The sequence below is a fragment of the Argiope bruennichi genome, chromosome 7 (assembly GCF_947563725.1).
Source record: "Argiope bruennichi chromosome 7, qqArgBrue1.1, whole genome shotgun sequence".
In the NCBI taxonomy this organism is placed as follows: Eukaryota; Metazoa; Arthropoda; class Arachnida; order Araneae; family Araneidae; genus Argiope; species Argiope bruennichi.
The window spans coordinates 89,116,130-89,143,973 of record NC_079157.1 but is presented as its reverse complement, the minus strand read 5'-3'; the positions used below and the strand labels follow the sequence as shown (position 1 = coordinate 89,143,973).

The 27,844-nt window shown below is 25.8% G+C and overlaps 2 protein-coding genes across 6 annotated transcripts in view; one reads left to right on the top strand and one right to left on the bottom strand.

Annotated features, from left to right (window-relative positions):
• Positions 1-10,701, bottom strand: part of LOC129975056 (protein AF-10-like) — a 30,863-nt gene extending 20,162 nt beyond the window's left edge. For 2 of the 3 annotated variants that reach the window (XM_056087932.1, XM_056087933.1), the window contains exons 1-2: positions 10,428-10,701; positions 1,089-1,168 (exon numbers count right to left, since the gene is read on the bottom strand). In XM_056087932.1, the coding sequence (XP_055943907.1) occupies positions 1,089-1,168; positions 10,428-10,536 (189 nt within the window). In that variant the 5' untranslated portion in view covers positions 10,537-10,701. Of the gene's footprint in view, positions 1-773; positions 864-1,088; positions 1,169-10,427 lie in introns of all 3 variants that reach the window. The other variant, XM_056087934.1, reaches the window with a different exon arrangement.
• Positions 10,702-11,124: 423 nt separating this feature from the next.
• On the top strand, positions 11,125-27,667 carry LOC129975058 (activating signal cointegrator 1-like). 3 transcript variants are annotated; one of them, XM_056087938.1, is made up of 9 exons: positions 11,125-11,148; positions 12,285-12,491; positions 18,249-18,433; positions 19,495-19,783; positions 23,507-23,676; positions 25,833-25,951; positions 26,232-26,326; positions 26,872-26,968; positions 27,527-27,667. In XM_056087938.1, exons 2-9 carry the CDS (start codon positions 12,291-12,293, stop codon positions 27,583-27,585), a joined length of 1,215 nt encoding a protein of 404 aa, XP_055943913.1. In that variant the 5' UTR covers positions 11,125-11,148; positions 12,285-12,290; the 3' UTR covers positions 27,586-27,667. The 3 variants fall into 3 exon arrangements, with proteins under 3 accessions (XP_055943913.1, XP_055943911.1, XP_055943912.1); XM_056087936.1 differs by lacking the exon at positions 11,125-11,148 and adding an exon at positions 11,164-11,404; XM_056087937.1 differs by lacking the exon at positions 11,125-11,148 and adding an exon at positions 11,500-11,688.
• The last annotated feature ends 177 nt before the right edge of the window (positions 27,668-27,844 follow it).

Genomic DNA, 27,844 nt, shown 5'->3' with positions numbered 1-27,844 from the left:
AAATTTTATTACAGATTTTATTACCTGCAATAATAATAATTATATAAAATCATTCATATTTAAGTATAAATAAAATAGCAATTAGTTACTTTTTTTATCCTATTTAATTTAAAATGATTAAGCCAATCTTAAATTTGAACTTATTTCATCAAACTTCAAATAATATATGGCATCTTTTTTATTACACTCAAGATAATGAAATACTCTTACTTTTATGTACTTAAATTCATTTAATGATATTTATTAAGATTTCATTAATGCATAATATTTGAAAAAACAAAAGATAATTTTGTTAATTATAATTGTCATAGATATGTAATAAATATTAATTTAAACGTGAATATTTGATAATAGAATTATTAATATTTTAATACATGAAACAATATAATGAATGGCAAATCAAAATATATGAACTTACCATGCAACATTCACAAAAAAATTAAATAAAATATAAAAGAAAAAATTATAAAATATTTATAATGCATATTTATATTTGCAAAAACAAATTTTTCACTTCGTAAAAATGAAGCTAAAACACATTCCCTAGAAATATTTAACAAGCCGTAATAGCTTCACTTCTTTTGAGTTTAAAATACCAACTGATGTAAAATGTATTCTGTAATTAAAATAATAATTTCTTGGATAAAAATAAGAAATATGTATTCATGTTCAAGAATAAAAAATTTCAAAATCAAAATGAAACCATAAATGGCTTATTTTTAAAAATATATTCCGCAGTTCATCTTACTAATAATCAAAATTCCATAACCTACATAACTATTTCTTGACTTTTTGGGGACCATTTTGTTAATTGCCGTGTTTTTTCATAATTATTGTAGTAGCTTCTCGAATCTGGCGGGCACCTTAAAAATAGTTTCAATTAGAAATGACATCAAATACCAGAATTAAAATAAAGCCCTTAAGAAAAAAAATAATAGCTCTTTAAAATTAAATATCTATATTATTTAGTAATGACGGTTATAAATTCTTTTATATTTCAAAGTGTTCAATAAACCATGTGTATAGCAATAATATATTAATGCTAACAATCTCATTTTTTTTTAATTAATGAAATCAGAAATACTTACTACTCTTGCACTTCTTTCTTGAGATTCACATTTTCTACAAAACCAAGGACCAGTAGGAACTTGAACGATGCCATAGCAAGCTAAAAAAAGAATATATATTTAATTTCACATCTGTATTATGTAGTATAACCAAATAAATAGAGTAAATATTTATACAATAGCTGCTGCTTAATGTGATCACTTTGGGACCTAAGAATATTGATAACATTAACTAACTGGTAATAATAAATGAACAGAAAATTTGTATTTTAAACACATCAAGGGGAAAAAAGGGAGGGGGGGACACTTATCCAGGGTGTGAAGTGAAACTGCAGCAAAAATTAAGTACTTTTTAAGCACCTTAGCCAAAAAAAATTAAGCATCTTTGTGTGTGTACACATATGTAAACCTGAATATTTTTTCTAAGCATACGATATATTTTATTCTATAATAATGCGTGATTTTTATTGAAATTTTTTAAAATTAATTTCAAATGTGTATTCCTTAAATTTTAATATTTATTTCTGAATTTATGCATCTTTTGTTGTAAAATAAATTGTCTTTTTGGTTTCTGACAAAAAAAAAAAAAAAAAAAGAGTACAAAACTGAAGAAGTATCAATATCAAAAAGTTAAACTTTAAGTTAACTTTTATAAATTAACAATAATTTTTTTTTACTAGTATTTCTTAAAATTAACTACCAGTTTATTAGATGAATATATCATTTCTGTAAATGTCAATATTGATGCAGAAGCATAACATGGCCAAATACTATGTTGAACCTTATTTGCTGTTATGTATATAAAAATCTAGTATGTTTGTACTAAATTTTTATATATATAACAACTAATAAGATTAAACATAGCTGAGATGGAAAGTGTAAATTTCCTCTTGAATTAACTTGCTATATTTAAAAATTTTAGTTAAAGTTCTATAAAGCATTTTTTTTTAATATTAAAACAGCATTCAAAAAAGGCCAGACTATAAAAAAATTATCTCATAGCTTCATACTTCTGAAATTTAGTAAAAACATTCTTAAAAACGTTTTTGCATTCCAAATTTTTTTAAAAAAATTGTTTTTTAACCGATATATAAAATAATGTAACTTTCGATTTTGAAAAATATGATTATATATTTTGTGAAAAATGATAATGCCTTAGCAACTTCTAGTTTCAATAAATGACAGAAACAAATTCAAGAAATTAAAAAAGAGTCAGTTCTGTAATTAGAAGCAAAATTAAAATAAAAAAATCTTAGTTAAAGCATTTTTTAAGTGAGCAAAAGACAATTAATCACATCGCTTCAAAATTTAACAAAACTCAAATAAAAAACATTATTCAATGAGCTGCTTTTAAAATTTTTTTGTCTAAATAAAAGCCAAGAAAGTACTTTTTTATATTTTGTCATAACCTTAACAGTGTTAAAATAACATCATGTGACAATCTGAAGAAGCAATGACACTGTTTTGAATTTTATCATAATAAAAATCATTGTTACAAATTATGTCAAAAACCAATTTTTCACAAACTATTAAAACAAAAGAAAAAAAATGCTTTGATTTAATCAAAATTTTTGTAGTCTGCTTTTCAAGCCTTTAAAATAGCATTAAAATAATTTTTGGTTGATAATATGCTTTGATGTTATGGTGAAAACATGCATTTTTTTAATTAAAATCTTGGAAAAAATCTGTGTTTAGTTAGCCTCTAATATCCCAAAAATAAATTCCTAAATTTCATGCTCCTAACTTCAAAGGTTTATGCTGCTTGTTACTCTGTCAATCTGGACAAAATTTTATATGTAAAGAGAGATTTCATCTGGAACAACATTTTTATAACAGTTATATTAAAAAAAAAAAAGCAATAATAGTTATTGAATAATAGAATCCAGACCTTGAAAAATAAAAGTTTTGAATATAAAAATAAAATAAAAATATTCAATGAATTAAAGTGAAGCATTTTTTTTTTTTTCTTTTATCGTGATTTTAACAGAGGTAAAATAATGTGACTCAATGAATTAAAGAATCGACAATATTGTTTTGAATTTTATTATAGTAAAAACATTGTTATAAATTATCTCCAAAACTAATTTTTCAAAAATTATGAAAACTGAAGGGGGGGATGCATTTGTTCAAACAAAATTGGCATAACAGAAAAGTGTTTTTTTTTTTTTTTTTTTAAATAATGTAAAAAAATTTTGGTGCAATGATGCTATGGCAACAAAGAGTTAAAATTCTGATTTTATTTTTAATTAAACTTTTAAAATTTCAAAATATTCATTCTTAGTGGGACGTTCCAAATTTCATGTTCTTAATTTCAATGTTTTATGTTGCGTACAGCTCTCTCAATCAGGCCAAGCTTTTATGTGTAAAGGGAAGATTGGGAGGCTCGATTCTATAAAAGGTATAAAAATAAAGAAAAAAAAATGTAAAAATTTTTTTAATGAAATCTACGATCAAAAATTTTAAATTATCATGTGAGAACATTATTATTTTTAAGTCTTTATTTGTCTTAATTAATTGAAGTCATTAACCAGTTTAAACTGGTTTGAAACAATCACAAGACTTCTCTATCAGTCTCTATCCCTCCCCCCTCTCTCTATATATATAAGTTTAATTTTTTTAAACTTTCATTTTCAATTTTTCTAGTCGGCAAACAGTTTTCGAACTCGACCGATTTTAAGATGAAATAACAACTATGATGTCATAGTTCTACATCAACCTTTTTAAAATGCATCTGCTGTCAAATAAAATACGTAATAATAATGCAATACCGATGAAAGCAGGTAAAAAAAATATGTGATTAAAAGATGATGATGAAAATCACCATTATGCTTTATTCATTGCCTATGCGATTTCGAGCTTCAACATTCATTGCCTACGTGATTTCGAGCTTCAAAACCCCCTAACCAAAACATTATGCTCCCGCATGATAAAAAAAAAAAAGGAAAAATTATTATAAAATTATAATGTCTACACTCTGAAGAATAAAAGTTTTAAAATACTTTTTTTTTTTAATTTTAATTACCAGAACTAGTTTTTTTCCCATTAGTAAAAACTAAAATTTGGTCATATTATACAACAAATAATAATTTTCATATGGATGGGGTCATTCAAAAAGCACACCGTAAAAGAAATCATGGTCATTGAAAACTATGGCTTCCAAGCTAAAATCTCAACATATAAAATTTTACTTGATTGACTAACATAACTATACACCGCAATTAATAACATTTCAGTATAATACATAAAAATCAATCTAATAAGTCTTTCAAGGGATAGCTCCAAAACAACATATTAAAGAAAATGATTGTCAAATTTGTAATGCAGTGCTTTATACTGCTTCTACCATGTTCGATATATATTTTTGGTGCAACAAATTCATCCTGTTGCATTTTTGTTATACGTTGATCGGACCAATTTACACATTCTTCATTAACAACACATAAAAGGTACTTAGGCATAATTTGAATTCATCTCAAATATTAAAAATTTTTTTAGTATTTGAAATTTTTCAAAAAATCAGCAGCAACAAATTCTTTTTGGTCTATTTTTGCTGCCATATCTTCCGCTTTCTGGCACATTAGTGGCTTTTGACTGCAGTGTCACATTTTAAATACATTTGTAAAGTTAAGACTTATCTCATACATTTGTAAAATCATGCTTATTCACCTTTGCTGCATATGTTTTGCTTATGATAGGTATTTCTGTTTCCTCATTTCAATAAATGTTCATGATTTTTCAAAATCTTACCAGGTAAAAGATGTGAAAAAAGATGTCACAACGTTGCATCGACTTTTTTTTAGATAAACTCTCATAGCTGCTGAGAATTTCAGTTTTGCTTTTAACACACAAACAGTTTTATTTTAACCATTTTGCATTCATAATTCCAATTCTAGCAACAGTGGTTTATGGTTGCTCATCTTTAAAAATCACAGTATGGTTGTTACTTTAAATCAATCTAGATGAATTTAATTCATGTAAAAGAATATGAAATCTACACCTATAATTGAAAGAACCACTTTTAAAGCAGATAAACTGAAAGACTCTCCATTCCACAATAATTCGCATGCTATATGGTGATAACAGGAAAAATCATATCCTATAATTGCTTACAAGTGAAGCAAGAAATTTCACAAACATCAACGAGTACCGATTTGAAATAAAGTTTCAGTCAATTTCCTACTTCAAAATTCATAATTAAAAAAAATGATATGATAATTATGCTAACTAAATATTTTTGCATACATTTAAATATTTTGCCTCAGGGTCAGAAATTTTTGATAATATAAAACAAAAGATAACATTAATCATGATCACATCAAGCACCATTAATTATAAATAAATAAAAACATAGTATTTTATCATTTAGTCTTTCAAAAACTTAGCAAAATGTAAGTTTCTGAAAGACTATATTATACCACATATATTTCAAGTAACAATGTATATCACTACATACATTCTTTCAATTAAAAATACACTTAAGCTATACGAGACATGGACTTCATAATTGTGTTACACGTTTGGGCCTTAGAATCCAATTTAACTTATACCAGATCCCTATATATGAGAGACTTTAGTACTTGCCTATTTTTATGGCTTTTATTTTGCTATTTTTCAGATTGTGCTAGATAATACTTGGCAATTTTCAAATTTCACCAAGCTCAACTATACATAAGATGACAAAATTTTGCAAAGATAATTTGAGATAATTAGCACTTTTTTTTGCAATTTATTGTAGGGGATGTAAAAATAAGTACACAGATCTTTAGTATATCAGGTTTTGTATCTTGAAACATCTGGATCAGAAGCCAAGTAGTCATACGAAAAAATCACAATAGTGGACTAAAAATTTATAAAAGACAGAATAAATACAAAATTGTCAGTGATTTTAAACTTTCCACAATAATATTATACTTGTATTTGTTAAATAGAATTTTATTTTTGTATCTTCATATTTTATATTTAAACTCTCACAGTTAAATTCAAAAGCTGAAATTTCCAATTCCAACTAAAAACATTCACCTAGTGGCATGCTATTTTGAATTTAAGCAAGATAGACACTAAATCTTATCCTGTGGATAAAAAATGTCCACGTAGTGACATGCTGTTTTGAATTGCAGCAAGATGGACACTGAATCTTTACTAATATCTCATCAGTTGCAAGTAATAAGAACTTTCTGAAAGTAAGAACATTTCTGCATATTTGAATCTGTTTATTCTTATGCTGGGTTTACACGGCAAGTAGGCAGCACATGCATAGAAAGGGACTGATTTATGTTTGCCATGATTTCATAAGATAGATCCAGGCATTTCATGTTTGGCTATAAATTGCTGTTTTAGCATCCCAGAATTTTTCTTTTCCACTGTGTATCATTAAAATGTAGGATATTTACACAAAAAATCATGGTAAAATAAAAAAAAAAAGGCCAACATACCTAAATTTGGAAAACTATAGAAAAAAAATGGCAAATAAAATGAAAGAAAAAAAAACATGCGCCAGAAAGAACAAAGAGCACAAAATGTCGGAATTAATCTATGATAACTTTAAAAATTTTAATGCTAAAAAAATTGCCAAATTTTACAAACGTATGCACAGCAAAAATTAAATACAATACAGCGGCTTGCAGTTGTCCCATCGGGACAATTACTTACAATCTACCGAGCAGCATTTTCCAGCCTTTCTATGCATGCGCTGCCTAGTTGCTGTCTTATAATTGGCCGAGCATAAACCCGGCATTATATTATGCAAATTTTTCTACAATATAAAAGGCGTGAGCTTATACCTTTGCTTTCAGATTAAGTCTGTTGTATTTTATATGCTTAATGATTTTTTTTTTTTAAAAATTCTGAACACCTCATTTTTAATCACTATAATCAGTGTACTCTGGCTTCATCAAATCCATCAGTAATTAATATCTGTTAAAATGCATCATTTTGAAATGTGTAAGAATTGGCAATTTTGTCGGATCTGGAAATAAGAAATTTATCCATTTTCTATAAGACTTTTTAAAGCATTGATAACTTTTTAATATTGTACTTTCTATTTTACTATAAAACATCCAATTACTATTTAAAATAACAAAAAGTAATAAATAACTAAAGATCATATTACTGTATTCTGACTGATCAAAAAAATCGTTTTTTTTTTTACGAAGAGTAAACTCTTCTTTAAAAAATATTAAATACAAAAAGAAAATTGTACTTAAAACAGAATGCTTACAAATTTAATTATCATTGCCAATCTATTAAAAAATAATAATAATCTATTTAATCGAGACAGAATTTGAAAAAATTCACATATATTGCTTATGATTTACTTTTTAAATCATATATAAAGTAGACATAAAATCCAACTAATATAAGGAGAGATACAAAAAAAAACCCGTTACAACAGTAATAAAAAATTATCTACTAACAATAGACAGAAAATACAAAAATGAATTGAAGATGCGTACTTGCCAATCAGTTTTCCACATAATCATCAAATCTAATTAAGCATTTATCTGAATGTAGAAGCAACCCACAGAGTCAGTTTTTGGAAACTGTTTTCACATCACCGTCAAGAAAACTTCGTTCCAGACAAAAGAGTCTTCAATTTCGGAAAAAAGCAAATAGTCACCGGATGTCAAATCTGGGTGATAAGGAGCAACTCCAGACTTCTCATTTTAACTTTTGCAGTAATTCTTGAATTGTGTAAGCAGTGTGGAGTTGGCATTATTAAGCAGGAGGAAGATACATTATTCAACATGACAAGGTGTTTTCTTATACAATGACTTTATTAATCTTCTCAAAGTGACACAATAATGACCCGCAATATAGCATAGGTAGGTTCCAGATACTCTTGTAGGCTAAAAACGCATAATCTCAGAATAAGGGTGCCATAACTTTACTGACAAAAACAAACTTTTTTTGTTAGTGATTAATTCACTTCCACTACATAGTAACTCATTTGGTTGTGGAAACAAAACAATGAAAAAAAGTTAGCCTCCTAGTAGCAATATACAGGCTGTCAAAATAGTACTCGCTAAATGAAGTGCGACAGTTAAAATGGTACTGCTAAACAAACACAACTGCACATCTTACATACAGCTTTCTGCTTCTCGAATAATGCTTGCAATACCCAGCAGACACAAACCTAGGAATATTGCAATAAATCAAAAACGACATGCTGTATTATATCATAACTGAGTCCCAGCTCTGAATGCAATTGCACATATAATAACCCCTCCATTATTTTGAATAATTTCTTCAATTTTTACCCTGATGATTATAGTTCTTAAAAAAATTAGGATGACTATTATTGACAAAAAGAGCAACACCATTTTTTTACATGGTGCCTGTTCAATTCTTCAGAATTTCATGATTTGACTGACAATTACATATGTGGACACATTCTATGCCTATAAGAAATGAATCAGTCTGTACTACTAATCAAGAGCCCTTTCCTAAATGCCATTTCCATTAATCTGACATGTCAGTATACTATCTAAATGCACAATTGCTGTAAATCATCCATCACCACTTTTCACCTTATTATAATTAGTTGTCGGTCGGATGGGGGTTGCCATATAGAAAGATTTATCGCCAATCTAAAAAAATCGAGCCAAAGGTGACCGTACAGTAAATCTGATCCCACTTTTCAAATGTTGTTGTTTATAAAGACTTAATCCCAGTTTACAATTAAAATTCTTCTATACAATGTTAATAAAAAAATTATCAGCAGTAAAATAATCAAATGATGGTCATAATCAACTATAACCTTATCAAATTCAACTCTAATGGTTTCTTTCTTTCAAATCAAGAATTTACGATTGTTTCTAAACAAGAAATATATCCCCAAATCCCACAGGCCAAGATTCATGAATTTTTTTTAATATATGAAAATGACATTTCCAAATTTATAATGAAAAAAAACTGACAATCTAAAAAAAAAATTATCAACATTGCAATAATTTCCAAATTGCAACATGCCACCATGAGATTGGAAGTATAAGAATTTTAAGAATAGATATCAAATAATTTTTAGAACAGTTTTTGATGATAACATATCTTCCAAATACTTTCAATTTCATTTCTGCAACTTAAAAGAAATTATTAATTGCATACATAATAAAATGCACATAAAAAATATAGTAAATACTTTATAGGGTGGAATGCTAATGAAAATAAATAATTCGGATTTATACAAAGTTCGAATTCAAAATGAATTGGAAGAAATATAAAAAAAATACTTTTTTTCAATTCTTGACCTTATTCATAGTTTTGTAATATTGTAAAGTCAACCAAATCAAATTTGAGAAAAAGAACCTTTACATGTTGTTGGATTTTATTCAAAATTTCACACAAATCTGCAACTTAGGTATTAGAATTGTAAAGAGATATCATACATCGAGTTCATGGTATTTTTGACTTATTACATCCATTTATAAATAAGCTAATTCTAAATACGAGTTTCATTCGAGAAGTTGAAGCTATTAAAATTAATCAAAATCTCAAAATCAAACTTATTTCAATACATTTTCTATTTCTTTTTATCACTGAGTATGGTAAAAATATAATGGCAAAAAATCCAACAAGAAATGCAGTTTTACATATTCATTAAATACATACTCAAATTAACAATATTCAAATTTAAACTCATGCACATTATCTAAAGTATGTACACATAAAATTATCAAAATGTAATATAAAACTTAACTATTTCCTTTTATTTGGTGTCATAGTGTGTTTTTAAGAACCAATTTATAAATGCCATACAATTTTATTATTTGACATAAAATGATGTTAGATTTTTGAATAGTAGAAAGGTAAAAAAATCCCTTTCCAACCCGAAAAGGTATTGTGAAATAAGAAAATTATTCCATTGGCTTGTTCGAAAAAAAGAATAGTGCAATGCATAGAGATTTAATATGATTTAAATTTTTTAAAAAAGAGGAACTTGTATATTTTCTAAAATTTTAAATCTTCTACAAATTTAACACATGTAGAAGAGAAAAAGAAATATCTTTTACTTCGAACCAAATTGTTTTTTTTTAAAAAGCTTTAATATAATTTATTATTAATGACAGAATATCTCGGAAGAAGCAGGATATTAAATTCCCACAATTAAGTATACATAATACGAAGACAAAAAGAAAAATCTTCAGTATTACACATAAAATCTTTTTTTTTAATACCAATTAACTCAGATTAAATATAATGTTTAAGAATGAGTCCTTTTGACAAGCGTGTTTACATTTCCTTTTTATAAGTTTCGCTGAATAATTTCATTTCCAAATTATATTAAAGCGAATGTTTTTTAAAGAAGACAGAATTCTATCTCAAGATTTATATAATAAAGATTAAATTGAATTTAAAACCTACCTTGATGCACTGCAACATTACAACCTTGACCATCACAATAAACAAGAGGATTTTCGGGCCAACCACGCTCGTCAGAGCATACACAACAACCCCCAACCATCTCCTTCATCTTGTAGAAATCCTATGTTAAAAAAGTCATCCTCTGCGAATGCTGCATCTCTAAATTAGAGGTCAGCACTCAGGAATTATTCCAGGCTTTCTTAATAGTTCAAATCGAAATTTGACAAAAGTATCATTATTATAGGAACATCCATTATTCTATCCTATAATTCAGCTCAAGAAATAGCCGCGAAGAGTGGAGATGAGAAAACAAAGACTACTTTCATTTTGAAAAATAAATGTTGATAACCGTTAACTTTTAAGTTTCGACTTTTTTATAAATTCGGGATAATTTATGCCAGATACTGCTTTGAAAATTCTTGAAATCTTCTAATTAACATTACAAATCATATAGAATTCTTCTTTATAACCAAAATTAATAAAAATTTATTTCATAAATAGTATAACTTCAAAGCCTGCTTTAAAAAAAATTCATTCTGATCATTTTTTAGTATTTTATGCTTAAAATAGTCGTTATTGTTTGAAAAGTTGAATTATTAGCAAAAAGGTCAGCAATTAAATCGGAATCTGTCCTTCATTGAGCTTATGTCGCACTAGTGCTATTATCACATGAAGTGCCGGATTTGTCAGTTCTACTGAATGGGCAAGGAATGGACTAAATGTATTAAATATCATTATAATAAAAAAAAAAATAATTGTATCAAATATTAACTCCGATTTATGATGACTTATTTATCCATTATTTTTTCTGAGCAGACCAATGAAGGTGCTAATCAAAACTCAAAAAATTTACTTCTGCTGCCTAATATTTATGAAAACTGAAAGCGAAACATGCGCAAGTGTTAAGAATTAGAGGTGGCAAATTCTAAAAAGTTGAATTTTATAGTAATATTTTCATTTTTATTTATAATAACCAGGTTTGTATACTTTTTATAATGAATACATGCTCACCTACATTTGCAATTAAAAAAAAAAAAAAGCGCATGGTATATAAGATCAAATAAATTTTATCAATAATAGAACATTCAGCCCATAGATCATTTCTTTTATGTAATTTAGAAGACTTTTTAAAAATGTAACTTCCAGGATGGTTTTTAATACGCAATGATAGAAAGTAAAATCAAGATAATAACTGGTCTGCAGCTAAAACTTCGAAAATAAAATCATAATTCTTAAAGAAGTATTTCATAAGTCAGATACCGTAAGTAAACAATTTTAGTAGATAGTAATTTGCGAAACATTGTTAATTTAATAAGTTTAAGGAATTGTATTTTATGAAGAAGTATATTTTAAAATCATCAAATTTAAATATATTTAAAATCATCTCATGTAAATATATTTAAAATCATTTCATGTAAATATATTTAAAATCATCTCCTGTAAATATATTTAAAATCATTATTGATAAATAAGTACCATTCGAAAAGAATTTTATGTATCGATAATGCATTAAAAAATTCTTATCGCTAAATTAATTCTTTATTAATTATAGGCAAGTAAATTATTATATAATTATTCAAACATAATGTTCAAAACTCTGAAGTTTAATAACTATCCAGCGTAATAATTTTTTCCAAAGAATTATGGAACTATTATTTTCTCATATACGAGTTTTCATCATTCTTCACTGAATGTATCAAATATGATTTAGCTGCTTGCTTCAAATTCCATTGGTATTATCTTACTTAATGTAATTTAATTTTTATTTAAATATAATTTCCTATATTCTGATCAGATTTAACAATTATGATTTTTCCAGTTTTATGACAGTTTTTAACTTCTTTTTTTCATTTATAGTGCAGCATGAGGAAAAGTGGAAAGCATGGAACAAAGTTTCTTCCTCTAAGCTCTGCTGATATAGCAAAAGAAAAGATTTTATTACCTGGTAGGAGGCCATGTACATGTGAAGCAACAAAGCATGCTCTGATTAATAATTGCTTAGATTGTGGACGTATTGTGTGCGAGCAAGAAGGTTCTGGTTTATGTTTTACCTGTGGAAGTGTGGTTAGTAGAATTTCTGGAAATAAATATTTTATTTTTGGAGTCAAAATACAAATTTCGCTTTCTATTATAAATTTGATTCTTTAGAAGTGATATAGTAATGCATAGGTAAAAATATTGATAAAACTAAATGTCTTATGTGCAGCAATTCTTTTGAAATATTTTGTCAGGTATAGAATAAATTTGCTGGAAGAAAAAAGTAAATAGAAATGATGCAAGAATATTATATAGCGTAATTACAGACCAGGAGCACTGAAAAAAATCTTTAGAACTTTCTTTAATCGGTCTTTTATTTAGTGTTCAATTGTAGACTTGTACAATTATTATTAATTTAAGTGAATTGTGATATAATTTTCAAATCTAATTTAAAACTGTAATTCAGTTAAATTCTTCAATATAATTATACTTACAGTATAAAGGCTTTATATATATTTATTAATTAAATTTTATTTTTTAATTTTTATTAAATTTTTTTGTTCACCATAAATTGACACTGATACCTGACATTACATTTATCACCATTCTCAATATTATTAAATTCATTTGACGTGGAAATCACCAAATACCTTTTTCTGTATAAATAAATTTGTTGCTCTTTTATGAAAATATCTGCTATGGACTATTAGTAATTTCAATTAATTTAGGTAATATTTTGTTATTAAAAAATCAATTTTCTGAGTTGTAGGTTAATTTCATATCCTCAGCTACTAGTGTTCATCATGATGATTACAAAATTTACCTTTCCTTTTAGCATAGTATAAAATTTTCACCTTTGCTTATACTAATACAACTGTTGGAACTGTAGACAATTTGGATTTTATCCTTCCACTCATTTAATTGAATTGTCTCACCTTTAATCACTTTATAATGTTGTTATTTGCAGTCATATTACACATGATGGTCCATTAATATTTATTCAGAATAAACTCTTGAGTGGTCAAGAAAAATCCATAGATCTTATTTTCTAATTCCTGGAAGAAAATTAACTTATATGTTCCTGTTTCTAATTCAAAATACTTATTGTAAAAGTATTTCTATATTTTCCACTAGCCTATAAATTGAAAGCTATGATCTTGAATAATATTCTAATGTAATGGAAGAATTGTATTCAGTGAATAGAATATTTGAATAATTAATGCTTTTTAAAATAATTCAGTTATTTCTTTGGGTGTGGTCTCTAAGACCACTCCTCCTTGTTAGTGTCCCAGTAATAAACAAACCCAGTAATAAGCAGAAAGTGATTTTAGTAATAAGGATAATTGTACAGAAGAGTTTTTCGATGAAAGTTCGCATTCAACTGATCTGTTTGTTCAAACACAATTTTTCTAGTGATAATGTATTGTGAAAAATTTATAAAATATATTAGTATACCAAGAGATATATATACAGAATTTATAGGTTGATTTTTATACTAGTTTTTAACCTGTATGTTTAAAATGCAGTAGAAAACCGTGCTATGATGAATGTCGCACAAGCCGATAAAAAAAAAGGGTAAATTTTACCCATTGTCAATTTTTTTATTGTTTATATCATTTTTGAACTTTACTTTATATATTCTTCTATATATCTTCATATATGGTAAAAATAAATATGATTTAAAAAGTAATATGTTTTTTCAAGAATATTATTTATTGTAACATGTAATTTGAGAAGAAAATATGTTCTAGCGTATTTATTTTTTTCAATGAAAATATGTTTTAAAAAATTTATAAAACATATCTATATATCAAGAAAAATATCTGCAAAATATATTGGCAGTTTTTCATACTCGTACATTCATTAAAAAATTTGAGTTAAATGAAATGCAGTCTCGAAGACCTCACTTCCCCAGTTAAGTCCTAAAATTTCACCTCCCCATTTAAGGGATAAATCACTTTAAAAAAATCATGACATTCAATGACAGTTGTTTCGGTTCTATTTAAGCAAGTTTAAATTATAACTACATAACCTAATTATTAAAATTAATGTTGTATTTGTGAATGATAAAGATGAATTTGTATACGGGCATACAGGGTATTGCTTTACAGGGCATAGACCATAGAGCAATAGCCATAGGCATTAGACCATAGGTTCTCAACTGGAATAGTACACTTCCAATTGGGTGCCAGAATTTTTAATAGGGGAAGGGAGCAGTGAGTTCAGAGATAATAATATTTGATGTGATTAACTATTATGGAAAAAAATTGTTGGAATGTTTGTTTGTTTTTCTTGTAAATAGGGTATTAAAAATCTAATCTTGGTCTAATGCTGTGATTCGCATTTAGAAAAGGATGGAAACCTCTGCATTAGAACCAGAGCTACAAAATTCGGTACAGATATACTTTGGACAGTGGAAATGTGCACTTAAATTAAACATTAAATGAGATTTTGATGTTTTTCTCCCATATTTGCTGAAAGTCTAATAAAAAAATTGTAATGTCAACTGGAAATTCAAATTTTAAAAAACTAACTTTTTAGTTATACCAATTTAACTGCTTTTCATTTGTTTATTCCAAATCAATTTTTTAAAATATTTTTAAAAATATAATATTTTTTATTGTTGTAAACAGGTTAAAATTGTTTTTATTGTCAGTATAAATATTTCATCTAGAATTTTTCTCCAATTGTTGATAAGTTATGAGGATAGGTTTTATTTTCCCATGATAAGTAGGTTTTTGTATTAAGTATACTTTTAAAAAGCTTTTTGAAATGCTTATACATACTGTTAAGTTTACTTTATTAAATGATTTTTGAAACTTTTTGAAATGTGCTTATTTTAAAATAACTTTTGTAGGTAAGTTTTTGCATTAAAGTTTAATGATTTCAGTTTCCAATTTTTAATAAAGTCATAGAAAGTTAGGGAGATGCACAGTACAATAAACAGAACAAGATTCACTAGCATATATAGGATTCATGTTGTACATTTAGCATATATAGGATACATGTATAGGATTCATGTATCAAAATTTAAAATTTTAGCAATCATCAATTCTGGCCAATTCAGCAACTGGTCATTAAAGGTGGCTATTAAGAAATAAATGAATAAGATAATCTCTAAACAAGATTATCTTGATATAAGGTGGAATGTAAATTAAGAGCATGGTTTAAAACAATCTATCAAAATAACATTGCTAAACTATCTAAAAGGTGAATTTTTTGTAGTGAAAGAAAAGAGAAAAAAAGATGGTGAAACGATGAAAATTGGCCACATTTTATTAATAACAAAAGGTTTCATATTATAAAAATTGAAATTAATTTTTCATTCTTGTTTTTAACAGATGATCTATGGTAGATATTTATTGATGATTTGATGACAAAATGAATCGATTTGATTATTTATTATGATATTGCAAAGTATTATTAAAAATTATACATAAAAATATTTTTTTTTTAAATTTTGCAGACATAAATTCTGGCTAGCAGGACAGCTAAAAGCCATTAAATATTTGTGTTAAAAAAAGCCATTTAAAATATATATATGCTTATTTGAAATTTAAGATGTAAAAATTATTTTTATGTGAAAATATTTTTGGAAGCTCTTACTTAATTATGCTTTTTTTAATTATTAAAATTTCAATTAAAGTTTTTTTTTTTTTTTTTAAATCTTTCCAAAGTCTCATCTTTCCTATTATGTTCAGACCAAGTTTGATATTTTAGACTCGATGGTCAATCTTGTAGAAACAGAAAGAAAGAAAAAAAAAGAAGAAAAAAAAACATTTACACATATGGTTGATTTTGTTTTTAGAAAAAAGTTGCTTACAACATAAAAGTAATATATTGTTGTTTCATGTAAGATTTTATTATGTAAAAAAAATAAAATGCAGCTATTCTACACCAAATTTTAATTAATATCTGTATGTATAAAGATGAATATTGGTCTCTTATACAAATCCATGGTTTTCATTCGGCCTTGAAGAAATTTGATGTGTTTCTTAAAGACCAAAATTAAAATTTGTGTGAATTAAAAATAAACAAAATCAAGTGAGCCCCCCCCCTTCTTTTTTCTGACATTTTAATTTTATTTTTTTATTTTTTTTACGAAGATATTTTTTACACCACCTGTAATTTCAATATATATATATAATATCTTTTTAAAAATATCAATATTATTGCAAATTATTAAACCATACTAGTACAAATTACTAGATATATTCCAAAGCACTTTCTTGACTTGAACACTTGCTTAGTAAAAATAAGTAAATAAAAAGTGATGCAATCAGATACATTAATATGGCATGTACACTTTTGATGGATAAAATATTTTATTATTCATTTTGCTTCCATACATTGCCACTAAAACCATATACAAAAAAAATGTAAGTTTAGAAATATAAAATCAAATAGTTTTAATAATTTTCATCATTGATGAAGCGAATTTTGCTGAAGATGGAAATTTTTATTAACCTTATGGAAGAAAATTCTACTCAGAATCAAATATTCTTAGAAAGAATGAGACATTAAATCCTTGAGTGCACATTTTTAAAAATAGTATATCAGTTCATTGCAGTGTTTTAACTCCCTTAACTTGTTGATTTATTGCAAAAAATAAAATTTCTTTCATAATCTTATCAATTCATTGAAGTAAAAATGCTGGTAGTGAGTCTTAGAAACTTGGATTCACGAAATTTCAGAACTGTTGTAGAGAAAGACCTCAAAAATGAAGCATTAGTGGGCATAATGAAGTCCCCCCCCCCCTCAAATCAATATGTATGAAGTAAAATTGGATCTGATTTCTTTTGTCTTTGACTTTGATGTTATTACTTAATACTAATGTATCCTAATTGTAATAACTGTAAAAGTTGCAGCATTTTGTACTGTTTATGTTTTAAAGATTTTAGCATCAAATAAGCTCCATTATAAAGCATATTAAAGCATATAACACTTTTTATGAACTTTTTAAAGTCATCTGCATTCTATATTTTCATTGTCTGAGGAAAACATGAAGTACCATATATTGCCTTCAAATCAAAGAGACTTATTAGATGGTTTGGTTGTGAAAAGATTGATAGATTTGCTCAATCCTCTGGAGAATTCAAATACTTATTAAATATATTACAAACAGTTCAGTACTTTCTCTGTTTTGAAACTTTTAATCTTATGACAATGAGAAGTATCTGTTATAAATATTGAAAGTAAAAGATGGTTCATTTTAAATTTGGAAGCAAAAATTCATAAAACAGTATAGTTCCCACATGTTAATATGCTACATATTCACTTAAAATTATTTAAAATTTAATCATAAACTTGCATTTATATGAGATATTATTGTGTGTTTTTATAAATTTGTATAATTTTTATCTGTAGTAAATAGTAATATATCTAACATATGTTTTAGATTGGGAATAAATTATGTTAACTTATCAGTTTTAATTATATATACAAATAAGAGTCCATGGCCTCCATTGCCGTCTGACAGCTATTATTTTCAGATCCTATCCATCACTGATAATAGTGATCAATGTTACATAATGTAATTGATTATTTCAATAATATTTACCATATTAAATTGTTTTAAAAATGTCCAAAATCAATTGCCTGATATGAATAGAAGGGGAAAAAAAAAAAACTTTTTTAAAAACATCCTTTATTCAACAGGTAATTGTCAAACATTTCTGAGATATAATAAGAACTAACCTTTCCATTTGCTTTGTTTTTGTGAATAACTCTATTGAGATTCAGATAGATGATCAATTTTATCAAGTCAGTTCTGGCTAGAGGTTAGGTTTCTTTCCTAAAATTAACTGCTGATTTATTATTGAATTTAATTTTTATTTATTTAAGGTTTGTACTCCAAAGGAACAGGAAGCAATTATTCGACAATCAAAGACTGGTGTGAAATTATACCAAAAATTTATGAATCAAAAATCTGAGCTAGATAATAGAAAAGAAAATTCAATTTCCAATGATGAAAAGCTTAAGTCTGCTCTTGAACACAGAGATAAACTTCTAGAATATGATCGTACTGTGTATGTATTTGTTTTTTCTTCTTTATTAATTATTTAAGCTTTTTTAAGGTGTATTTAACAGTGAAACCATAATGAGTGATGAAATGTACATACCAGTTTAAAGAAAATGATTAGATTGGTTTGGATTTTTATCCTGTTAATAATATCACAAAATAATTGCCAAAAGTTGCAATAGAAAATATTGTGCACATTCGCAGAATACTTGGGAAATAGTATATATATGTATTATTTGAATTACACTTTTGTTCTAAATATATATTAAAAGTCTACTGTAAAAACTTAAATGAATTAAAAAACCTTATTGTAAACAACATTCTTTGTAAATTTTGTCATTACAAGATATTTATTATCATTCAACAATTCTTGTTTTGTGGATTTTCTAATTTAAATTTTAACAAGGTCTGGATTCTGGTATCATAATAATGCAACATATAGCTAGCTGTCCATGTCAAAAAACAAGCTCACCTTGATGAATTCTTGTCTCATTCCCCATTTTGCAGTTCTCTCTCTCACACCAAACTTTATTTTCTTGTAGTAGCATCTTCTCTATACATAATATTCACAAACAATGAAATTAAAATTAATAATTAATTCAAATTGAAAAAGGTAGTTTATTAATTGAAGAGGAAATGTGTTTCTAAGTACAAAATAATTTTTTTAAAAACACTTCTGAATGAAAGAAATAATTTTCTGTGAAGCTGAAGAGTATGATGAAAATTTCAGACTTCAGCTCATTTATATTTGCTTCAATACAGCATTATAAAAAATGTAAAGTTTATGATGCTATAACTAATTATTATTCATTTGCATAATTATTATTAATTTATGCTTTAAAAAAATTTTATACACACACATTTATCTGAATTGTTAAAGCACTGAAACACCATTACCACATTCAATGAAGAATTTTTTATATTAATAAATATTTTCTATTTTGTCTGTAGAAACTGAGTTGTTTTTTATTTTAAGATTGCATCCATTTTGTTATAAGCAAAAAGAAAACAGTCATTATGTTGTATGTCTTCATGAAAATATAAATTTTTGTTTTATGATATTTTCAGAGAAAAGAGGACAAAAGTAATTGATGATGAAAATGATTATTTTCAAATTGACTCAAAATGGCTGGATGAAAAAGAAAGAAAAATTTTGAAAAAGAAAAAAGAAGAATTAGATGAAATAATGTACAATCGGCAGAAAAAAAATTTTACCTTTGACTTTGCTGGAAGAAAAATTGTTGAAGAAAAGCCCAATTTTAACATTGATGTCGATGATTTACTTAAATCGGATACTAGCATATTTGAATGCCAAGACGCTTCAACATTTGATATACCTTCTGATTTACGTCTGGTTGTAAGTATAATTTTCACAGGATTTTTTTCTCTTTACTTTATGTATTAGAAAATCAAAAAAAATTCTTGTAATTATTTTAGATATATGGATCATACCAAAATCTATACATTTAGAAGAAGTACTATACAGAATAGAATTATATTACAGTGTTGCTTATGGTTTAGTATGTATCTCATGATATTTATTTAGTCTTAGTAAGCAAGAGTTGGGTTCACTGGCTGTTCATTATCTGTCTTAAGAGATATGGATATGACAAGTTTGCCATGGCACCAGGGGAACCAGAAAAATACAGGGAATTTAAAAATCCTCTAAAAAAAACAAAGAAATTTGAAAAATTCTGCAAAGTTTAAGAGCAGAAAATTTAGTGTCTCGAAATGCTTTTTTTTTTTTAAATCTAGAAATTTTTAATTTCTGAGCATTGCATATTGTAAGATAAAGATTGTACATATAACTCCAAAAACATAACAATGTAATTGTGGAAACTCGCTCCCTTTTTTTATATATAAATCAATCTAATTAGAATTTGAGAGACAGTTGTTTTCTTTCCATGAGATTCTTGGATTACTGAGTATATGCAAGACTGCTATAACTTAGAGAGAATAGAATAAATTTCTCTAGCAGGAATAGCAACATTCATTCTGCAGAAGCATCACAGTGATGCTTAATCCCTCACACAAGAGTTTATTGAATGGTGTGTTTATTACTTAAGAAGTGAGCTTATTCATAGTAGATTAAAAGATTTCTTTAAAACAGTAATCCTTATTTAATAAAGAATGGGCAGATAAAATTATGAATCCTGAGTTTGCTGAATGGATTAGAGAAGCTCTGCAAAATCTGTTTGCTGCATACTGCTCATTTTGTAAGAAGATAATAAGCTTAAGTAATATGGGAAAATAAACACTTTCTAGTCATATCAAGAGTGGAAAATATATAAAATTACATGCCAGTTCATAAAAGTCATAATGATATTGGACTAAAAGGAATGCAGGAGATGACCTGTCAAATCCAAACATATCAAATTTGAAAGCAAGCCGATTTTGAACATTTTAGTTCATAAAAAATAATTTAAAGCTGAACTTTTATGGGCATTAAAACTTATTGCATCACTTGCATCTTTTACTGTATTCAGTGATATATCAGAAATATTTTTGCATATGTTCACTGATTGTGAAATAACTGAAAAATGTACTTCAGGTCATACAAAAATGTTGTACATTATTTATTACAGATTAGCTCCAATTTTTTTCAATAATCTTAAGAAATTTTTAAATAACATTTGTAATGTGTTTTGAGGAAACAGCTTATTTTTGATAAAGCTTGATGATTCTAAAAATCTAAGACTGATATAAAATGCCAATATTGGAATAGTGACTGCAAATTACTTGATTACTAGTAGAGCTACTAAAGCTGAAAAAAAAATTTTTTTTACCCAAGTATTTCATATTTATGAAGTATACAAAAAAAGTATATTTGTACTCATGTCCAAAAAAACTTTACAGTTATAAAAGCTACATCTTGTTTAAATCCACATTTATTGAAGACTAATGCATCATAATAATGGTTTATTTGCTTCAACTTCTTTATTCAAAACTCAGCACATTCATAATATGCAAAAAACAGTTTGAAATTTTTCTAGAAAAATTAAACAGTTAATACAAAGAACATCTTAATTCATTTAATGTTAAAAAAAATGTTTAGATTATTTCTATTGTAATATTTTGAAGTACAAAAAATTTCCTGTTTGAGAGAAGTTGTAAAAATAATTCTTGTGTTGTCATCTAGCTGTGCGAAATGGATTTAGTATCAACAAGAATATGCTTATTGAAAAATCTGAAAGAAGAATATTTTAAATGGCCTATAAATTGTGTATAATGTCATAAATATTTATGAAGGTGTTTTTAATGTTCTGATTCCAAAAGATTTCCTTCAGTATGCAGAATTGATACATATGAGATACTATAAAGCTTTTGAAAAGCAGAAAAAAGTTCTAAGAAAAGAAATCCGACAAATGCAAAGCAGCAGAGCAAATGCAAATTTTCTTTTATTATACTGTTATTTTGCATAATGTTAAGTTATTGCTTCCTTTCCATGCTTTTTTACACATTTTCTCTTTTATATTGCATTATATGCACTGGAAATTTTTTTTTCTAGATTTTAGTGCCAACCCTGTATGATATTACAGGTTACTCCTTGTCATTAAATTTGAAATTGACAAATTTTTAATAACTGTATTTTTGAGAGGTCTGTGTCATTTCAGGGAATTAATATTTTCTGTAATAATATGCGAATGTTTTTGTTGCAAGTATACATTTTTTTATTGAAACTTAAAATGGTATTAATTTCTTCAGTTCTTTTACCAGATATGGCATCTAAAGTTTGACTCTATCCTAACACTCTGATTTAACACTGTCCTAAATTTAAATAAAATCTTAAAATATTTTTAAAATTTGTTTTCGAAGTATCTTTGTTAAATATATTTATTATAAACAATAAAGATATTATATATGAATGTTGGGCATAAGAATATATTCAAAATATGAATAATTATTGTTTATCAATGTTTTTCCCCCTTAATTGAGGAATGGGAATTCTTAAATCAGTGAGCGATTAACGAATATAATCTACTTGTAGACTTAAATTTTTGCAAAAGTTTTATTTATTTATTGTGAAGACCTGGAAAAATAATTTTTAAATCATGGAATTTCTCATTATATTTATCTATAATGTATCTTTTTTGATTTATATAGAGCATATTTTCTGATTCACCACTCTTTTTAAACCACATTAGTATTAGTTTATATGTTTGTATTATAAATTTATTTTATCCATATCTTCAAAATAAAATCTTTTCAACTATGAATTTTAAAATCTTATAGTTATAACTGTAACTGTTTTAGATTGATTTTTCATGACTGCCAAATAAATTGTTGATCTAACTAGTATTTAATTTCATCTTCCAAGCAGGGGAATTTCCTTTTGAACTGATAAAACCTAAATTATATTACCAGCTGTCTCTTTTTGCTTGAAATAGTTTACTGATGAGTACACATTACATTTCTTTCTAATGTTTCTAAAGTTTCTCTTATAATCTATATACTTTAAAATAAGTATATCAAACTTCAATGCAACAGATTTCTAAAATAAAACAACTGCCACCTCAGAAGTTCAGAGAAGTACTTCAAAATTTCACCAAAAAGAAATCAAATACTGTTTTAACTGTAAAAAATTCAGCTTTAGAATTTGCTGCTGCACCTTGCAATGCTTTTCACCTGTTCAACTCTTTCTAGTAAAACAAGATGTTCTTCAATATAGTTATAATATTTTTAAAACTTAATGTATTTTTTCTGTTAGAAGATGTTTCTAGAGAATCCTGCAAACAGACCATTAATTACCAATAAGACAGAGCTCTATAAATCTTACCTGTAGCATCATTTCTTGTATTAATTCTGCAAGATGTTTAATATCTTTTATATATGCTTGTTGTCTCGGCATAAAATTGCCTTTTGAAACAGAATTTTGCTCTCTTATCGACTTGTTAACTTATCCATCTGCTGCATTTGAAAATATATGAAAGATAAATTGTAAGATTAAATAATTTTGTGATGGTGAAAGGATTTTAATTATATATGTGTGCACATATATAATATGCACATAACTACATATGCTGCACAATATAATATGCACACAACTATATCATGATATCATGACATTTTTATCTTTTAGTATCAAGATGACAGTAACTCTAATGGCTACATGCAATGCTCTGTTAAAGAAGAAAATAAACGGTTAAATATTAGAATACAAGATAAAGATCTTCAAGAAATGTCAGATGACGGATACTGTTTAAGTCTTCATCAACCATATGCTTCTTTATTAGTTGCTGGAATAAAAGGGTAAATGTTTGATAAGGAATTTAACAAGTTATTTTACTATCATTGAATACTCCCAGCTTTATCTGTATAGATAAAATGCTTGTGTGGATGCAAAATCATTCCAAATTTATTAATCATCATTTGGCAACAGCTTATGAATGCTTAACCTGAATCGAAAATTATTGCTATTTTTTAAGATGATTTAGTTGGAATGAACAAAATAGAGGAGTAGAGCAGTTTTATGTATGGAGTGAAATTTCTGAACTACAATAAATAAAAGTAATTTCCAGTTTGTTTAAAAGTTAACTTTAACATTTGTTAAAGTTACAGTTTGGGACCTTATGCCATCACGTATCTCATTCTCTTGTATATTTCCTTCCTATTTTCTAAAATTCTATTTTGTTCATAAAAATATACACAAAAGCAAAAATTCACTTATGCACTCATTGATTACAGGATCTTATTAACCATTAGAAATTTATCGAGTTTTGTTTCTTGGGTATTAAATTTCTTTTTTAAATGTGATGAAATACTGCCAGATTTGTTCATACTTTTGCTATCCAAAGAAAATTCTTATGAAATTGACTATTATAGTAATCACCCAATTTAGTATGTCAATTATTTTGCCAAAGTCTAAAATAGGTTGTTGTTCAAATTTGGAATTGTATTTTGCAATATTCATTATATGAAGAATGCATTTTTTTTTATAAAACTCTGCATATTTTTTTGCAATAAATATGTTTTGTTATCTAAATGCATTCATTATTCTAGAATTTTTGTTTATTTGGTGGTCCTCTGGTTTAATGTCTGCCATGTTACCGAGAGTTACTGCATTAAAAAAAAAAAAAAAAAAAAAAAAAAAGCATAGCTTTTATTATTAGCATCTAGGGTATTAGTATTAAATTCATAATAGCAATTAATCTCCAAATTTATGTTAATCCATTGACTATGATCACAATGAAGTCTAAAGTTTATCAAGAACAAACTGTAAATACACAAGGACTAAAATATATTTTTATTAAAAAAACTGATGACACCCCTTTACTCCAATCAATAATTATAAATAAAATATTCAAAAACACAACAGATAAGTTCTTAATCCCAACATTAATTTTAAAAAATCGAATGATTTTCATACTTTTCTATCAAAACAGTATTAAAATTGTAAATGAAAGAAATAAATTTGAAAGTTTATTATTACTGTAATATATAAAGTTGTAAGTAATTTATAAATATAACCATAAAGAATTATTAATACATATCATTCTAATTCAATGCAAAATAATCACAGTGAGATTCTTTTGTGATCAATATGCAATCCCCACATAATTCTTGAAATATTTATTTTTTAAAGAATTATTTATTTAGTTTAAAATATTATTAATTTGTATAATTTTTTTACTGATGAAAATTAAATAATAAAAAATATATATGTTTAATTTATTGCTATATGAATTGTTACATAAACATTGTACATATCACTACTTAAATTTCAAGATATAGCTTCAGGGTATATAAATAGCTATTCAAATATGAATGATGTTGCTTTACAATTCTTGTTTAGAGAAATCACATATATGAGAACCTTGAGTATGTAAGTTCTAAGACTTATGCAAATAAAGCCCAGTGGGCTAAATTCCCTACATTTGTTTTGTTCATTTGAAAGAAGGATGAATTATACAATAAAATTCACGAAAAGAAACAACTTTGCCTGAAATCTCCAAAAATTATCTTCCAAAATTAATAGCAGTTTTAACCCATTTGTTACTAATAATCTACTTTTGAATATAAAATCTTCTATATTGAGAGTTGTTATTACTAGCAATTAATTTTAAAAATAAAAATCACAAACTCGTTAGATATTCTTAAAACTTTTATATCAAACATAATAAAATTACAAATTTTTTTTCCTAATATTTTCTTATCATTTAGTTATTAATTTTTAAAGCAATTTTTATATAATAGTATGCTGTGGCATTCCATTATATTTGATAAATAATTGCATATTGATAAATTTGTTGATTTAAAGCTGAAAAGGGTACAATTGAATTATTTTAATTTTTATAAGTTTTAATATTTTATTTATTCATCAAAAATGAATTTTAAAAAATGACGAGAATTTTAAGTAATTGAATTATGTTGAGATATGGGCTTATATATTTATTTAAATGTTGTAGGCATGAAGGCAGAGTGTGGTATACAAGTTATCGAGGACGTTTATGGATTCATTCAGCTGGAAAAGTTCCTACTAAACAAGACATTGAAGAATTGGAAAATATGTATCGACACATTCGTGGTGAATAAAATTTTAGTTTTTAAATCTCTAAATAATTTGAAACAAAATTTTTATTTAATTACAAAATGTAGGTAGTCATATAGATAATTAAGATTTTATGAATATTGTGTAAATATTTAAAGAAATGAAATATTTATGGTTGTAAATATTTAATTACATTAAAAAATCTTTTCCCATCTTTATTTGGATTCTTAAACACTAATGTTGTCAAATTTGTTCTACTCCTACTATCAATAACTATTAAATGTTATATAATTTTTATTTATTATCATTCCTATAGGTAATTGTGAATTTCCTAAAACTTACCCCCATGGCTGTTTGTTGGGATGTGTTGATCTAGTTGACTGCTTACCACAGGATGAATATAAAATTCAAGTAAAATTCTTTTTCTGTTGACTAGCTTATAACATTTCATAATAAAATGTTTCCTTTTGTGTTACTTAGTGTAAATTTTTATTTTTGCCTCATCAGACCTGTTATAAATATCCTATAAATAAATATATATGAATCCTGTTATAAATATCCTATAAATAAATATATATGAATCCTGTTATAAATATCTATATTTGAAATATGGTATGCAACTTTGTTTCTGTTATTAAACAATGGAATACATGAAGAAACTTATGACATGATTGTTGTTTAATTAAAATTGTAAGAATGTTCTATTAGTTTCCAAAGGCATTTACCTTTCTTCACTTAACTACACAAGAATAGTGCAATATGAATTTACAAAACATTTATATAAATTTGCATGGATCTTAAAATACATAATTTAACTTTTAGAAATTAGTTTCAGTTTTCTATTGATAAAGCACTTTTGATGCTTGTATATAATTAACTATAATTCAGGACAAAAAAAAACTGATGATGTAAATTATTTCTTAGCTTATTGATAATATAAAATTATCCTTTTTTAGTACCCTGATGGAGAAATTGCATCACCATATGTATTTATCTGTGAAAATGCAAAGGAATTGAGCATAAAATTCCCAATGAAAGGAAAGCATAAAATATGTAAGTTCTAACATATTTAATTAAATTAGATATATAATTAAATCTTTATTAATTTATCACTTTGCATTATTTTTTCTATTAGAAATTATTGTTCTATGTAGGAAACTATTAGTGTTTGTTTTAATTATAATAATAATTTTTTTTTCTTTTTTTTTTCAATGATATGAGAAATTGAAAATCTTTTATCTTTAAAAGAATGCATTTCACTAAAAATAAATGTAGATATTTCCATGACATAATAATTTATCTTTCATTAAAACTGAAATATTATAGATTTGATGAAAATATTCCATAGTTTCTTTACTATTTAGCCATTTTTAAATAAATCATTTTCAGCTTTATGTTCTTTGACATGCTATTAAAATTGTTATCCATATTACAGCAAATCTTATTGGATCCATGCAACTTATAAGAATACTTTATATTGGCAGTCTGTTCTTTTTTTAATGTAATATTTAAGGCTAGTAAGAGATTAAAAAATTAAGTATAATTAGTATAAAAATTATTTATCAGTATTTTTATAGCTTTTTAATAAACTATTCTCATTTTTTTTTCCAGTTAAACTGGACAGCAATATCCATCATGCTGCTAAAAAAACATTATTGAAAAAGATCTAATGGAAAGAATAAAGTCTATTTATATAGCATTTACAATAAATTTTTGTATATAAGAAATGTGCAAAATAAATTGTTTAGTTATTAAATATTTTAACTACTTTATATATTCATTGTGTTAACAATAATCTATGAAAAAGAAAATTAAAATTAAATAATGCAGCATACTATATATATTTTCATTTGTCATATGTTGAAAAAATTTTAATAGAAGTGATTTTGATGCATTACAGTTTCAATTGATACAAGAGAATTCTGCATT

Bases quoted from the DNA above. Each gene is read 5' to 3' on its own strand.
- LOC129975058 (XM_056087938.1), top strand. From the start codon at position 12,291: ATGAGGAAAAGTGGAAAGCATGGAACAAAGTTTCTTCCTCTAAGCTCT. The intron at 19,784-23,506 runs GTAAGTATAATT...TTTATCTTTTAG, and splicing joins CTTCTGATTTACGTCTGGTT to TATCAAGATGACAGTAACTC. The intron at 25,952-26,231 runs GTGAATAAAATT...TCATTCCTATAG, and splicing joins TATGTATCGACACATTCGTG to GTAATTGTGAATTTCCTAAA.